This window comes from Odontomachus brunneus, unplaced genomic scaffold, assembly GCF_010583005.1.
Source record: "Odontomachus brunneus isolate Ranch 3 - 2012 unplaced genomic scaffold, Obru_v1 Obru_scaffold_006, whole genome shotgun sequence".
In the NCBI taxonomy this organism is placed as follows: domain Eukaryota; kingdom Metazoa; phylum Arthropoda; class Insecta; order Hymenoptera; family Formicidae; genus Odontomachus; species Odontomachus brunneus.
This window is the reverse complement of record NW_022639456.1, coordinates 2,307,125-2,322,382: the sequence shown is the minus strand read 5'-3', so window position 1 is coordinate 2,322,382 and position 15,258 is coordinate 2,307,125. Positions and strand designations below refer to the sequence as shown.

The 15,258-nt window shown below is 44.2% G+C and overlaps 2 protein-coding genes across 6 annotated transcripts in view; one reads left to right on the top strand and one right to left on the bottom strand.

Moving 5' to 3' along the window:
• LOC116851037 overlaps positions 1-15,258 on the top strand; it is a 108,806-nt gene that overhangs the window by 12,701 nt on the left and 80,847 nt on the right. The gene's annotated exons all lie outside the window — the stretch shown is intronic.
• Positions 1,304-2,616, bottom strand: LOC116851061. The gene is made up of 2 exons (XM_032830093.1): positions 2,517-2,616; positions 1,304-1,678 (listed from the first exon to the last, which is right to left on the bottom strand). The coding sequence occupies exons 1-2, from the start codon at positions 2,561-2,563 to the stop codon at positions 1,396-1,398; spliced, it is 330 nt and encodes a 109-aa protein (XP_032685984.1). The 5' UTR covers positions 2,564-2,616; the 3' UTR covers positions 1,304-1,395.

Sequence of the window (15,258 nt, the reverse complement as noted above, 5' to 3'; positions counted from 1 at the left end):
AGAGAGAGAGAGAGAGAGAGAGAGAGAGAGAGAGAGAGAGAGAGAGAGAGAGAGAGAGAAAGAGAGAGAGACTGAGAGAAACTGAGAGAGAATAAGAACTGAGAAGGAATAAGAATACGCATTGCTTCGTTACAAACGTCGAAAAATATCGAGATGCCATATCATGATTAGATCTCTTCTTATATAACGACGGATATAACGAGCTTAAGAAGGTAATGACGTCGATGGTTTGGTTGAATCTAATGAGCGTAAGCCGCGTTTTTATCGAATGGTAAGCGACGCGAGTGGAGACGTATGTATCGCACACGCTCCTTTATTGTCAGACGGGAAAAAGGAGCCAAATACACCAAAGGCGTCTCTTGCCTCGTCTCGTTTCTCTTTTCTTCAGCTTTTCGTCTACTCTCTCGCTTCTCTCTCTCTCTCTCTCTCTCTCTCTCTCCCTCTTCTTCTTCAGCTTCTCGTTTCTGGTTTCGCGCGCGTGTGTGTTTCGGGCTTTCCGCGCGATAATGTACCCGCTTGAATTCGACCACAAGGGTGTTAGTGTACGCCCGCCTTTCACGTGCACCTGCTCCCCCATAGCTTTACAAATCGGTGCCCCGCTTTCCCGCGGCGTGGAAAAGTCTCCTCCTCCCGTCTCCACCCTCATTTAATGCGGAGTTACGTCGGGTAACGCCAATTCCGTGGTTTCGCGTCCACTCGAAATTCGTTTTTCGGTGGAAACAGATTAGATGGCTCACGTGATTATTTTTATTCACAATGCGAACAACACACGGCACAACAGCTCACGTTACACACGTCACCGGTGACTTCCACGGCGGTGTCAGGGGGGGAAAGGCGCGGACATTTTATTTAGAGGCGCTCGTGCACTGCGGACGTCATATGTCCGTTGAGTTGAGCGCGATAAATTCGCCAAAAAGTAATCTCCGGTCGCGACGTTGCGTCTTCGTGTTTGTTGAAATCTCAACTGGCACGTGCCTTCACGCTGCCCTGCGCTGACCCAACGCGACGTCATTAATACACGGATGGCGGGCACGGGCGAGTCGCTTTTACTGCACTTTTCCGAAAAGCGTAGCGTCCATTATTATAGTTCGTCTGCACGCGACGTACGTCACGGTGTGCTCGCGCGTTATGAAATATGGCGAAACGCCGAGAGCGCGCGCGGAATAGTAGGTCACAGCGCCTACCAGCTTACGACCGCGGAGACTACGCCACGATAAAAGAGGGAAAATCTACCTCTCGAAATTTCGGCGAGCGAGCGAGCGAGTACGAACTTTTACGGTCGTGAAGAAAAATGTCCCTGTTTTTTGCCGGCGTTATGAATTATTATCTCGTCGGTACGGGACGTTGGACGCGGCTCTCGCGCTTCCTCGCGCGTCCGCGCTTCCGCGCTTCCTCTCACACCAATGGACCGGAAATTGGAGGAGTCCAGGAGGTGCCAGGATGGAAATTAAAACGCGCGCGACGCCTGGCTCCGAGCTCCGATCGATCGCGCGTCTTTCGACCTCGCTCGGTCGAAAGCATCTCACGTTGTCGCTCGTAATAATAAGGCTGACAATAAACGCGCTTAGTAACCTGTAATGTATGATAGTAACGTATCTTCGTGCCGTGCGTTAATGACGATGGTTCGTTTTGCTTATATTTTGTGTGAAAACTGGTGACAGGTATTTCCAGAGAGAACCTAAAAAGGAAACAGATCGTTTGAGAGAAACCCCTTGAGATGAAATCTGTTCTTGAAATAAAAGGATGCAATTTGAACATTCTTAAGCCCGTATTACTAGTCATTGCTTGAAACTTATCCCGCGTGAGATACTCATACGAATTCAGAATCAGATTTGAGTTTTTTACTTGAATCATACGATATATGCGACATTACATTCGCAGTTGCGATTCAGCAGAAGGATTTGCATCTAACTTTAAATTCAAACCTTAATATCTCACTTGAAGCAGATCTCAAGTAATGATTATTAATACGGGCTTAAAACTTTCATTTTTTTCTCTATATTTCCGATATATCAAAATATACATACAGAGGATTGCATACAGAGGCTATGCCTAACTATGTATGTGTGTGTTTTAATCGATAGTTACTAAAAATTGACTATCCCCTTAATTGTTCCCCTTGACTATTTAGAAACGAATATATTAGTTCGAAAATTTTTAGTAACTCTCGATTAGGACACACATGACTAGGGAATAGCTAGGCATATATGCAATTCTGTGTACAGCAATGTTGCATCAACTGTCGAAATCACTTTTGACCTTAACAACAATTGAAATAGTTCTGAACATAAAAGAGTTATTTTACATGTGAACGAATCTCTTCCTCTTTCCTTCTCTCTTTCCATTTGAAATCTTATAGTTCCAAGCACCCTCTCTATACTTCCGTGGTCATTTTCGCTTCACCGACGATGAGACACAATGTCCACTCTGCTTCTGGACTATCAAGTGGCAGAATGGACACAGCGGCTGATCATCGAAGAGACGGTAGTATTTAAGAGAAAAGACACTTCTCTCACCTCTCACGCGATATAGCGAGGACTATATTGAGAATACTCGCATCCATGTTCGATTAATCCATCTTGAATACGAATGATGTTGGTCCATCTTGGATTCAGTCCTTCCCGGAATCTCCTTGATCTCATGAGATTTTCAAATACGTGATTCTTCGGGCAGGCTCTATTGGCTTCTCCTGCGAGAAATCAAAATATTGATTATTATAGACTATATTATAGACTATATTATAGACTATTATATAAACTATTATAAACTATTATAGACTATATTTAGACCACATTGAGTAAAGCTTCGCTCGGAATTCTACACTGAGAGAAAAATGTTTGATATTTGTAATTATAATTATATAGAAAAATAATTACTATAAATTATGGTTAAGACAACCATTTTTTAATCAATTGTACTATAGTTTTAATGATAATAATTTTATATGCATATTATTACTACTATCTTCGTGTTGGAACAATAAAAAAATATAGCTGAGACCCAATTTGATACCAACTATATTTTTTGGTTGTTCCAACACGAAGATAGTAGTAGTAACATACATATAAGATTATTACTACTAAAATGATAGTACAATTGACTAAAAAATGGTTGTCTTGACCACAATTTATAATAATTATTTCTCTATATAATTATAGTTGTAAATACCAAATTTTTCTCTCAATATATACTCTCTTAAAGTGAATTAGTGAATAGTCACTGATATCATTTATGAGTATAGCATTGAGTACTTTCAATGTTATATTTATAACTGCAATCAGCAATATATTCACTGTTTTCAGTGATGTTTGACTGATTCATTTTAACCCCTTCGCTGGCAATGACGCCAATTGGCGTAAAAGAGAAACGTGCCTAGATAGGCAATGACGCCATAGGCAATTGGCGTCATGCATTTATTTTGCGATTCAATGGTGCAAATTTTGTTATATTCTGTATATAGGGGTTTTTGGGGTCTCTGAATACGATTTTGAAGTCAGAATTCAAAATGGTGAATCCAATATGGCGGATCGTTATATTCGAAAAATGAAACATCTTGTTCGATTTTATTAAAACTTGATATAGAGGAGTTTTTGGGATCGCTGAATACGATTTTGAAGTCAGAATTCAAAATGGTGAATCCAATATGGCGGATCGTTATATTCGAAAAATGAAACATCTTGTTCGATTTTATTAAAACTTGATATAGAGGAGTTTTTGGGATCGCTGAATACGATTTTGAGGTCAGAATTGTAAAATTCAAAATGGCGGACCAATATGATGGATCCAATATGACGGATCATAAATTCGAAAAATCCATAGTCTTTTGAAACTTGTTATAAAGACTTTCAGGGATTCGTTGATTTTGTTTGAGAACTCATAATTCTAAATTTTATAATATCGAATATCATGACATTACAAGAAACATATTAGAAGCAACACACCACAAGCATAAGTATAGTAAGTACTTTGCCGCCATTTTGAATTTTACAATTCTGACCTCAAAATCGTATTCAGCGACCCAAAAACCTTCTGTACACCAATTTTCAAAAAAATTCTCCGACTTTTTTCTCTGCCCACCGAGGCACAAACAGTGGAATAAACGTGCCAGCGAAAAGGTTAAGAGAGTAACGTATTTGCGCTCGTCTCGCTTCGACGTAGATTAGGCACGCGATTCCAAGTATCGTCTTACGTCAAGTATCACCGGCACATTCCGTATCGTTACGCGACACTCGATCGCATATTTCGCATATAAGTTGCTCGGGCATGTAAGGGAGCATCGATGCGACGACGTTCGCGCGATAGCTTAGGTTACGTAGCGCGGAGATCAGAATCCGGGAGATATATGGCGACTCGTTAACGACGAGGCACGTTATTTCGGTCCTCCGTGAGGAGGAGAGGAAGCGCCTTGCCTTACAAGGCCATATTTTATATCGCCCGCCGACCTCGCTGGTAACTGGCACCTGACTCTCGCGCTTTTCCTCCTCGTCGTGAATCGACGGAACGGCGAGGAGGAGGAACGAGGCGTCGAGACGGCGTAGATAAGGGTGCCGGGAAGAGAGAGACGGATAAAGGGAGTCAGAAATATCGAAAGGGAGGATATACGGTGAGAATTAACTCGAGGTCACGCGGAGACGCTCTTCCGTGTTCCTCCGCGACTCTTCCAAGGGCGCGGCGAGATTGAACGTGGTGAAGGGAGACGCCGCGCCGCGCCGGTGTGGGTGAATTTCTGATTGTTTTCCGATATCACGGCTAACCCTCTCCGAACGGCTAACTCTCTCCAAGCCACGGCTGCCGGGGCCGGAGTGAAAAATAACGAGCGTCCAATTAACGTGCCCGATGTGTATTCGCTTCAACGTCGCACTCCGACTGTTACAACGCGAACGGAAAATCGCGTCGGATTTGCGCGTAACCGCGGTTCGTGCAGTAACAAGGCAACGCTCTTCAAAGATTCATCGTCGCGTTCGTTAAAACGCTTCGCAACTCTGTCTGTTACATGTACGTTGTCGACATACATAGTTGCGTTATTGTGAAAAAAAAAGAAAAAACAGTAAGGCGAAAGCGCCAATGTCCGGACGCGTGCTTGAGATCCTGGATACTTTTAGGCCAATATTCATAGTCCGATCTTATATTTAAGATCATCTTAAGTACTATCTTAAGACGTCATGAACCAATCACAGAGCCGTATTCGCATCTTAAGATATTACTTAAGACGGTCTTGAAATAAGATTCGACTATGAATACCGACCTTATTGTCTCAATCTTTAAATGCAAATATTTAAATTTTCAATGTGAAATGTATACACATATATTGAATATATAGACAGGCTGACAGTTATTAATACATCCGTTGCGTGCACACTGAGAAAAAAATGTATGATATTTGGAACTATAATGGCATAGTAAAAAGATTATAGTTAGGAATATAATTTTTATAGTAAATGTTACTATAATATTTGTAATATTTACAATATAAGCATAATATAACTAACCCGTGTAAAATTTTTACCAAGAATTATTATTATTTGAAATAAAAAATATAGTAAGGCAGCAAATATTGAGTGGTAAGAGAAATTGACTATTTTACATAGTCAATACAATTGGAATATTTGGCAGATATAGGTACATGTAACTATATTCCCAAAAAGTGCTTTACCATATATATAGAGAAATAAGATGGTGACTATAAATCTGTGTTCATTCTACTATATCTTCATATTTAGATGAACTATAAATATATGTTTGAGGCCAAAACGAACTATAAAATATAGTGAAATTATAGTTATTCCAACTATTTTTTTCTCTCAGTGCAGGTAGGAGCAAAGTTCCTCTATCATTTCGCAAACAACCGCGTAAAATTTTGAATCATTAATTAAGGAGGATCGGTGCATTATCGTGGACAACTGTGCATCAATCTTCTTTAAATTAATAGTTGAGAATCGATGTGGTCGTCTGCAAAATGAACCTTTTTCTTCAGTTTGATCCAATGCACACGATGGCAGACGTCGTCATCACGAGCTAATCGCGCGCGAAATCAATCTTCTTTCATTAATAATTTCAAATTACGTAGTTGTTTGCGAAATGTTGGGGAAATTTCGTGTTCAGTTTGACAAGTTCCATTTACATACATGTGTCAATATTAGTCAGGTGCGTATATTCCATGATGAAGGTGTAGATATTTAAATATTTATTACATCTGTATTTATTATACCTAAATATTTGTATTTATTGTATTAAAATATTTGCATTTAAACCAGTGTAACGAGAGTGTCCAGAGAGGTACACGAATCGGTTTATTATATCCTTAGCGCGGCGTTATCGTACACTGAGAGAAAAATATATGATATTTGGAACTATAATGGCATAGTAAAAATATTATAGTTAGGAATATAATTTTTATAGTAAATGTTACTATAATATTTGTAATATTTACAATATAAGTATAGTATAACTGACTCGTGTAAAATTTTTACCAAAAATTATAATTATTTGAAATAAAAAATATGGTAAGGTGACAAATATTGAATGGTAAGAGAAATTAATTATTTTATATAATCAATACAATTGGAATATTTGGCAAATATAGGTACATGTAACTATATTCCCAAAAGGTGCTTTACCATATATATAAAGTAATAAGATGGTGACTATAAATCTGTGTTCATTCTACTATATCTTCATGTTTAGATGAACTATAAATATATGTTTGAGGTCAAAACGAACTATAAAATATAGAGAGATTATAGTTATTCCAACTATTTTTTTCTCTCAGTGTATCGTCACACGCTATCGCTTTTGTGATATGATGTTCTTTGATCCCTCATTTCAAGTCCGCGCGAGTGTGCGCGCGAACAGAATGAAAGGTGCGGGGACAGAGCGAGCGTAGGAATATCTCTCGACGTTCGCACTTTTCGCGAGACGCCCGGGCAGGCTTAGGCTCTTAGTCTAATCCAAGTGGTGCGTTGATCTCGTAAACGGCCCTGTAGCCGAGGGAATTTGCATTTCGGGCCAGGCTTCTTACCCCGTCTCTCCGTGTGACCTGATGAAATAAACCGCTCGATAGTCACCTTGCGTAGCGATTCCGCTCACGAATTCCTGGCACGCAGCGCGACACCAGACGAGAATCATGCAATTTGCCCGCGGGACGGGCACGGAGCAATGCGCATTAATTAAAGCGGATAGCTTTATTGTATCGAGTGGTTCCCTCTTCTTCTCCTTTAGTTAGTTAAAACTCTCCTCCAGTCGTACATTTTTCGCGAAGCCACATGGTATCTCGAGCGTAACGACAACAGAGAGCGCGTAATTAAACGCCCGAGCTATTCCGGGTCATCGGGGAAGGTATTGCAGAAGTCGCGTTACAATCTTACGAATTATTTCAACGTATGCCGGTGAGATAGGATTTGCGTTGTTATGCTAAATCCTTAAATTGCGGGAGTCATTAGTGAGATCGTATCTTATGCAGATACTCTTAGCGGTGTACTTTGAATACGATCGTCCTTAATGACCGAAAATAACGACGCGTCGGTGACATTATTGCGTCACGGAATTAGAACTCCCTGCTGATCAGACGTAAATAAGAATATAGATTACGTACACATGCTAAACTAATTATCAGAAGCTGGAAATTATCTTCGTAAGGCAGGGATTAGGGATGCGCGAAATTAACTCGCCATGTTTACATCCCTGCCAGTCTATACATAGTCAACGTGCGGGACATAATCTCGAAGAGATAGTTATCCAAGAACGATCCGGCCAATTTGATATACGTTTCGAGAAAAATGCAGATGGAAATTTGATACATGATTTGGAAAGTATAGGTAGCACTGATATTCTTCGCAATTGTTCAAGAAGACAAGCGATCCTCTTCTCTTGAAGGGTTTATCGTTGACAAGCTTAACCCCTACAAAATGGATATAAAAGACGCAACTAACAGAAAATAAAAACTACCTTTTAATTCATTTTAGGCGCCCGTAAAATTTGGATTTAGATCCTTTTCGTTACCGACTCATCGGGCGACTCGTTGGTAACAAAAATTCAAAAACCACAATTTTGTGAGTTGCATCTTTTTTGCATCACTATGGCCAACTGGTAGAGCGCAGATAATCCGATGAAATCACAGTAGCGTTGATAGTAAAAGTTGCAAATAAATAGAAATGAGGCACACGTGAAGTGACACCGCTATCGCGACAACGTACACTCAGTAAGGCGCGCGCTGAAGGAAGAATGAAACATCGATAAACCGAAGCTGTTAGACACGCAACTCGACTTTTGAATACGTTTAATTTGAATCGTCGTAGATGGCCACCTGTTGCACGAAAATATATCTGTATTGTGTATGCGCTAACTACTACTTCTATATGCTCTCTTAGGTAAAGAGCAACCTCCATTCACGGTGCATCTAATTCCTACATACCGCCGAAAGGAGTTGCTTATTAGGAGCCGTTGATACCATCTCGCGGATCTCACCTTGTGTGCGCTCGGTTCGTACTGTTATAAACGATCAAACGGAATTGTTGATAAAATATACAGAGCGCGAGTTAGTCGGCTCCTCAGTACTAGAGATAGCGTCTCCGTTGCTGTACTTACGGTATCTATAGCGTGCCGTCATTAGACGAAACGTTTTTCTACACCACGTTATCGCAATATCGTTGTACTTTTTCTTTAAGGTTGATAAGGCTTATCCACTTTAGTACGTTCAGATTTGCGCGTATCGATCATCCCTGACGGCTACATTTGTATCAATAGGTTCTCCTTTCGTTTGAGTTCATTCCAGACAGGATGAGGTAAGATAAAGCAGATGCTCTTTTCTTCTGTTAAAATAAGGGTTCCATCAAAAGATTTAAGAGTCGTTTGTCTAGCGGGAGAGAAAAGGAGAGGGTATAAACTTGAGATATTTTTTTGCTTGGCATTGGTCAAGCGTACACTAATCCGTGTCGCAAATTGTACAGCAGTTGAGTGCCTCTTAGACTCATTATGAAAACGAAGCAATAAACGTTCAGCGCGACAAAAACAGCGCTTGAGTCCCTTTGGGCTATTATTTCCAGCACACGCAAATTAATTTGCATAGCAAAATTCGCGGGTGAAGCGAAAGAACCTGCGATGCGAATTTAACAGGTCGGCCCTTTTTGATTCGGACGATTTTGTCGGGACGAATTCTCGGCTGCGATCGATGCGGACGAGAAGCGCATTCGTTTTCCGATAGGTTAGTTCAATTTATGGCCATTGGGCGCACAAAAGCATCGGCGAATTATCTCTCTTTCTCTCTCTCTCTCTCTCTTTCGCTGTCGTATGCGTGACGAATCTTCCTGATATATACGCGTGTATTTGGGCTATATCTATATAGAGGACACAGTTTAATGTAATACCTAGTGAGGAAAATCACTGACCAACCGCCTTTCTCTCCGAGTCTCTTCGAATTTTAATCTGTCGCGAAGAAGAGAAAGAAAGAGAGACATAGAAGTCGTTCCACACCCACACACACACACACACACACACACACACACACACACACAGACACAAATATTTTACCGATTCTATGAGAATTCATTTCGCGCCAGCTTGCTGACAGCACGATTATTTTCTCGGGAGGAATTCAATTATTCTTTTTTGTCTGTGTGTAACCTTTAAAATTATCGGGAAATGAAGGAAGGCAGACGGTATTTCAGCATTGAACAGATTGGCAACCGGAAATTCCCGGAAATCGACTAATCTGTTGAATTAAGAGAGCTCCTCCGCGTCGTCGATATTGTGTCGCGTTCGTTCGGGGGGATACGATAAGAATATACTAATTATCTGTAAACCAAATTACGTATATATGTCACGTGTGCGCGCGCGCGCGCGAAAGGAAGAGAGGAGACGAGCTACCGCTCATCTCTCCCCCGTTTTCTATCGAAGAGCTCACTTTCAAGCACTTTATCGAGCTGCGAGCGAAACGTTTAAGAGACGCGAGCGATTTTCCGGGTGCATTTTCCTCCACGGCGCGCCACTACTTCCCGTTTTTAAACGCAGAAATATCAGACATCGTGTTTCACGCTCGTACGAAGATGCCCGTAAAGAGGAGCTGGAACAAAACGAAGTCTCTCGGATTTCTCGGCGATGCTTTCACGGCTTCGGAACCCTCGGGAATCCATTCTCAGCCGAGAAACGGCGGCGGCGGCCGTACTCGGCGAGCGAGCATCGTTCGAATTCTATAAATGCGAGAGTACTCCGATATACACGCGTCGCCGCGTTTAACGCGGCGGAATCAGTCGGCCAATAATGGAATTTACATCGGCATCGACGAGAGAGATGGTAGAGCGAGTACGAGAGAGACAGATGGACAGAGAGAGAGAGAGAGAGAAAGAGAGAGAGAGAGAGAGGAGAGAGCGAGAGAGAGGAAAGAGCGAGAGAGAGAAGAGAGAGAGAGAACGAGAGAAAGAGAGAGAGAGAGAGCGAGAGAGAGGAGAGAGAGAGGAGTGAGAGGAGTGAGAGAGAGACGAACGGGACGCGAACGGGAGGGATGAACTGCCGTTGCACAACATAACGCGATGTAATCTGTTATCGCGATGGATGGCGAGCGCCGGTCCATGCACCCATTTGCACTGGCACCGCCGTGGATTTGGATGAATCGATATCTCTACGACTCCGTTCCTCTCTCGCTCACTTCCTCGCTCGGCTCCGCCGTTGCTCTCGCTCTCGCTCTCGGGGCCGCCGCTTGCCTGGCCCGCCGATAATCCACCCCCACTTGGTCCGTGTCCCCCTTTAGTGGTAACGGCCAGACTATTGGAGCCAGGGCGCCGGCTAGTCTAGCCAAATAAAAGTTGGCAGTGTCGTCTGTTCTGTATATGTCGAATAACACAGGCAGCACCAGCCCCCTGGCCCGGGGGGGTTGCTCGCGACATTATCTGTCACAGCGGTGATATTTCGCTCTTGATTATTTCCACCGTTATTTCTCCTCTACTTTTCTGTTTTTTGCGGACATGACTCACCTTCGCGTATCGATAGCCGCGCGCGCGCAACGAGTTGGAAAACTCGGAGAAAAAGCAGGGGAGATGGGCGCAAGAGCATCGATCGATGGGGGGATCGAAAGGCCGTGCGAAAATTGTATTAAAGCGCGCGACACGCCCCGCCTTCGTCACTGAAAATTTTCGGGTATCGGCACTCGGGCACTCTCCGACAGCAGTTAGATATCGACAGCTCCGGATATTCATCCAGGATGCTTCATTCCGGAATTCGGTGCTCGCCAACACTCGTGCAACACTCATCGGGCTGGCATCGCCCCAATGTCTGCCCAGCCGTCGCGCACGCCGAGGAAACTCGCAAAACTTCTCTCTCAGCTCTGCCCTAGCCCGATTGTAAGCAGCCTGGGATCAAGTACGGTACAGCTTGATTGAATTATGTAACACGCCTCGAGGATACCGTAGTCGCGCGATCTGTGATGTAATGAAGTTGGCCCTATTAACGATAAAGGGCTGCAGTAATCGCGCGCGTTAAAATTATATTTCTGGCATCTCGATATTATGTAGCGTAATACAGGAGGAGAGAGAGAGCGAGAGCAAGAGAGAGAGAGAGAGAGAGAGAGAGAGAGAGAGAGAGAGAGAGAGAGAGAGAGAGAGAGAGAGAGAGAGAGAGAGAGAGAGAGAGAGAGAGAGAGAGAGAGAGAGAGAGAGAGAGAGAGAGAGAGAGAGAGAGAGAGAGAGAGAGCTTGTAAATCAGGGCTATGCCTGGCGACCCTAATCCTTGGAATAACGCGAAGTAGTGTTCAATATTAGTTCAATATTATCAATATCGCGATGGAATATAATTTTACGTATACCTTTACATTTGTGGTTTTAAATACGTTTCGGTCAGAGATATCGAAAAGATGTTAGATGGAAAAAATATTAGGTATTAGATGTTCATTCTCACAATTCTAGTCCCTTTGGACTGCGAATACATTGCGAATTAAAGTCCGCAAGAAAGGGTTCAACTCTTGATCTCTCTCTGTCTCTTTCTCTCTCTCTCTCTCTCTCTCTCTCGTCGCAATTAAAGGGAATGAGCTGAGCGCTGTGTCGTGTATTAATCACGATACAGCCCAACTGGAAACTCCCGATTTTTTCTCTTTCCTGAAGAAGCGAGAGGCCGCGTACCGACCGCGCTTTGCGTGAGCGAGTCTTCAATTACACGCTTGTCCATTCATAATGTCAGAGAAGACGCGTTACATCCGAAAAATGCCACTTACGCGGGGCATTTAATAAGATCAGATACAATAAGACCGTCAGAATTCCGACGGAGATTCCCCGGCGCTATTAAAGCGACGAGTAGCGAGCGTCTCGCTTATGACGTGCTTTTTAAACGCGCTTCGCAGCTTAAAGCGCGACAGCGTCGCTCTATTTGTCGCGCAGCAAACATTTATTTCGCCGTCAGAGCTTGGTAAATCTTACTCCGAGCCGAGCTGTCCGACCACGCTGTCTTCTCGAAGCGCGCTGCTTCGCGCCGCACTCTCCTTTCTCCTCGTCGCTCTGCCCGTCTCTCCTTACCCATTTGTCTTGACATTTTTTCCAACGGTTCTCTCTCTCTCGGAGTCGAGAGACCCGCTTTGCGATTGGATTTATCGCTCGCGATCAATCACCGGCGCCGAGACCGTATTAAAGGCCGCGAAACACCGAGTCGTGTCCAATTACGAGGGAGTTAATTCTTCACATCGATAGCGGTCCCCGGTCGTCACTTGGATTTTCGGGCGATCGCGCGACCGCGATTTCGCGAAATTGCAATCTGAGGATTTTATCATTCCTCCCGTGCGTTCGATGGTCTTAGTGTTGGCATATCAACTGTACCGCTCTTTCGCTTAGTTGCCACTTGGGAAAACGAGAGAGGAAAAGGAGAGAGAGAGAAAGAGAAAGGAAAAAAGGGAGGAGAGCGCGTTTGTACACCGCGTGTCCAAGATCGAGTCGAATGTCGGTCAGAAAAATAAAGAAATACCGAGAAGTTCCGGCGCTTTTTCGTGATTTACAAGAGTCATGTGGACGCAATAGACTACAGCTTAATGGAACAAGAAAAATTCCGGGGGTCGTGCGGAAATGACCCAGATTCATCCTGCAACATGCTGCCGCCACTGTCGATCGGCACTAATACTTTTCCGCCCAGACACGTCGACTGCGTAATTTGCCTGAATCGCAGCTAATATCTGAAATCATTGGGAAATCTCAAGCGCTCGCGAAACGGGAAACTTAGGAAAGATCCGCGGTCGTGCCCGCAGAAATTCCGCCGGACCCGCGACGAGCGTATGGATGAAATTCTATCGGTGCGTTTATCTCCGAGATTCATTGGCCGATATGAGCCGAGTTCGCGGCTAAAGTGCCGCCATTTGCGCAAAATGAATTTAGCGAGCCGCGCGACAGTGAATCAGCGCGCGCGGTTGTGAACATTGTCGTGCGCGTTTCCGCTCCGTTTTCCCTTTGCCGGTCGTCAAAACGCGAAATAACAATTGCAATCTCGAAAAAACTGTGACTTTCGTTTAGCCCGACCACAGATATCATATTCGGGGTCACATGACGGGTCTGTCGAGCAATCTACTTAGCTTTCCGGCGAAACGTCTGTCCGATTTATCGCAGATCGTCTCTCGACGTTCTCGAGAAGAATGAGAACTGCCGGCCGCTAATCGGCCCTTATCGTCACAGCCACTTGTAAATGACCCGCTCGTCAGAAGCGCCAGAGTCCTTCAATAAAGAATCAACGACGATCGCTTACCACATTGCGGGCCTCGGCGAAGCGCCAGTAAAAAGAAGACGAATGAAGGGCCAGCGAGAGAGAAAGGAGAGCAACCGAAAGTTTCGAGAAAAGTTCACGATTCGTTTCGTCCCGATAAGCTTATCGTTCGTTTAACGATCTCATTCCGACTCGGATTAAATCGAGGACGCGAAGAGCTGCATTAAGGGTGCGCGAAAAACTTTACTCGCTAAAGTTCGTAGGGAGGATGTAGGGTCGCGCTTCGCGCGGTAAAAACGATCTTTCTCGCGGGCCAGGTGGGTGAGTCCCTTTCCGCCGTGAATCTAAATCAACGTAATTTTCGCGAATCCAATTTTCAGCGTTGGACAGAAAAATGCGACTCATGCCTCAGGTTTTGCGTTTTCGTGGCGATATTTCGTGGCGCTATTACAGAGCGGCTCCCCTGCTCTCTACAAAGCTGAACACATAATTCAATTTTACTCCCGACGATTCGCGTGTCCTTAATACCAACTTGGTGGTACGGAAAGCACTCTCCACCGAGGCACCGTCCGGAGATTAGGACTGACTCATTATAAAAATAGAGAAGCTTCTGTATTTCTCTGCTCGTGGACAAAACGTAAAATGTTGAAACGGCCGAGAGACAACGCGACTGCCGATGAAAGAGAGAGAGAGAGAGAGAGAGAGAGAGAGAGAGAGAAAGAGAGAGAGAAAGCGAAATAATCGCGACATTATCTCCTGGAGAAAAGGTTCGGGGAAGATTTCAAAGGCTGGCTCGTTCTTCAAACGCCGCTTCATCCCTTTCAATAAAACAATACGAAATAATCATTCGTTTCTTGTTGGAAGTAAGATCGAGTGATACATCGGAGATTCGGTCGCAAATACTCGGGAGCGGAGCGGAGCAAAGAGAGCACGGCTAAGTTATGCTGGTGCCATCAGCCGCAAACGAATGGCGCGGAAGCATTTTTGCACTTTATTGATTAAAATAAATCGGAATGTTTGCTCGCATATCCTGCAAAAACACGTACAGTGTCGGCCGAAGCGAGCAAAAGCGCAAATCCGTTTTGAACTGACAGGGAAAAAATGAGAAAGAGAGAGAGAGAGAGAGAGAGAGAGAGAGAGAAAGAGAGAAAGAGAAAGAGAGAAAGAGAAAGAGAGAAAGAGAGAGGGAGGGGGAGAGAGGGAGAGACTGAGAGAGAGAGGTGGTCGAGCTCGCGCGCGGGTCTAGGGTGGAAAACGAGGGGGCGGCAAAGAGGGTGCTAGAGGACCTGGAAGGGTGCCTAGATGCGATGCGGTGGGGGTGAGTAGGGATTGGCTTTTCGCGAACGTGAAACTCAGTAGTACGCTACCACCCACGCACGTAGTACGCACGTTCGCTCCACGTGTGCTCCGTCGAGAAGTCATCCTTGCTGTAACCGCACGCATTGCGTGCCAGCGCGGGAATCGGGCAACGAAGACCCGGGTGCGTCTTGGCGTCGCGACGGCGTCCCGTCGCGAAATATATCCAGCTGAGAAGACTTGGCTCGGCGACAGAGAGAAAGAGAGAGAGAGAGAGAGAGAGAGAGAGAGAGAGAGAGA

What these genes read in the sequence shown, in the direction of transcription:
- LOC116851061 (XM_032830093.1), bottom strand. Translation starts at nt 2,563, where the DNA reads ATGGATGCGAGTATTCTCAATATAGTCCTCGCTATATCGCGTGAGAG. An exon ending in CTCGCTATATCGCGTGAGAG is followed by an intron (nt 1,679 to 2,516) that starts GTGAGAGAAGTG and finishes TTTCCTTTTTAG; the next exon opens with GTTCTCTCTGGAAATACCTG.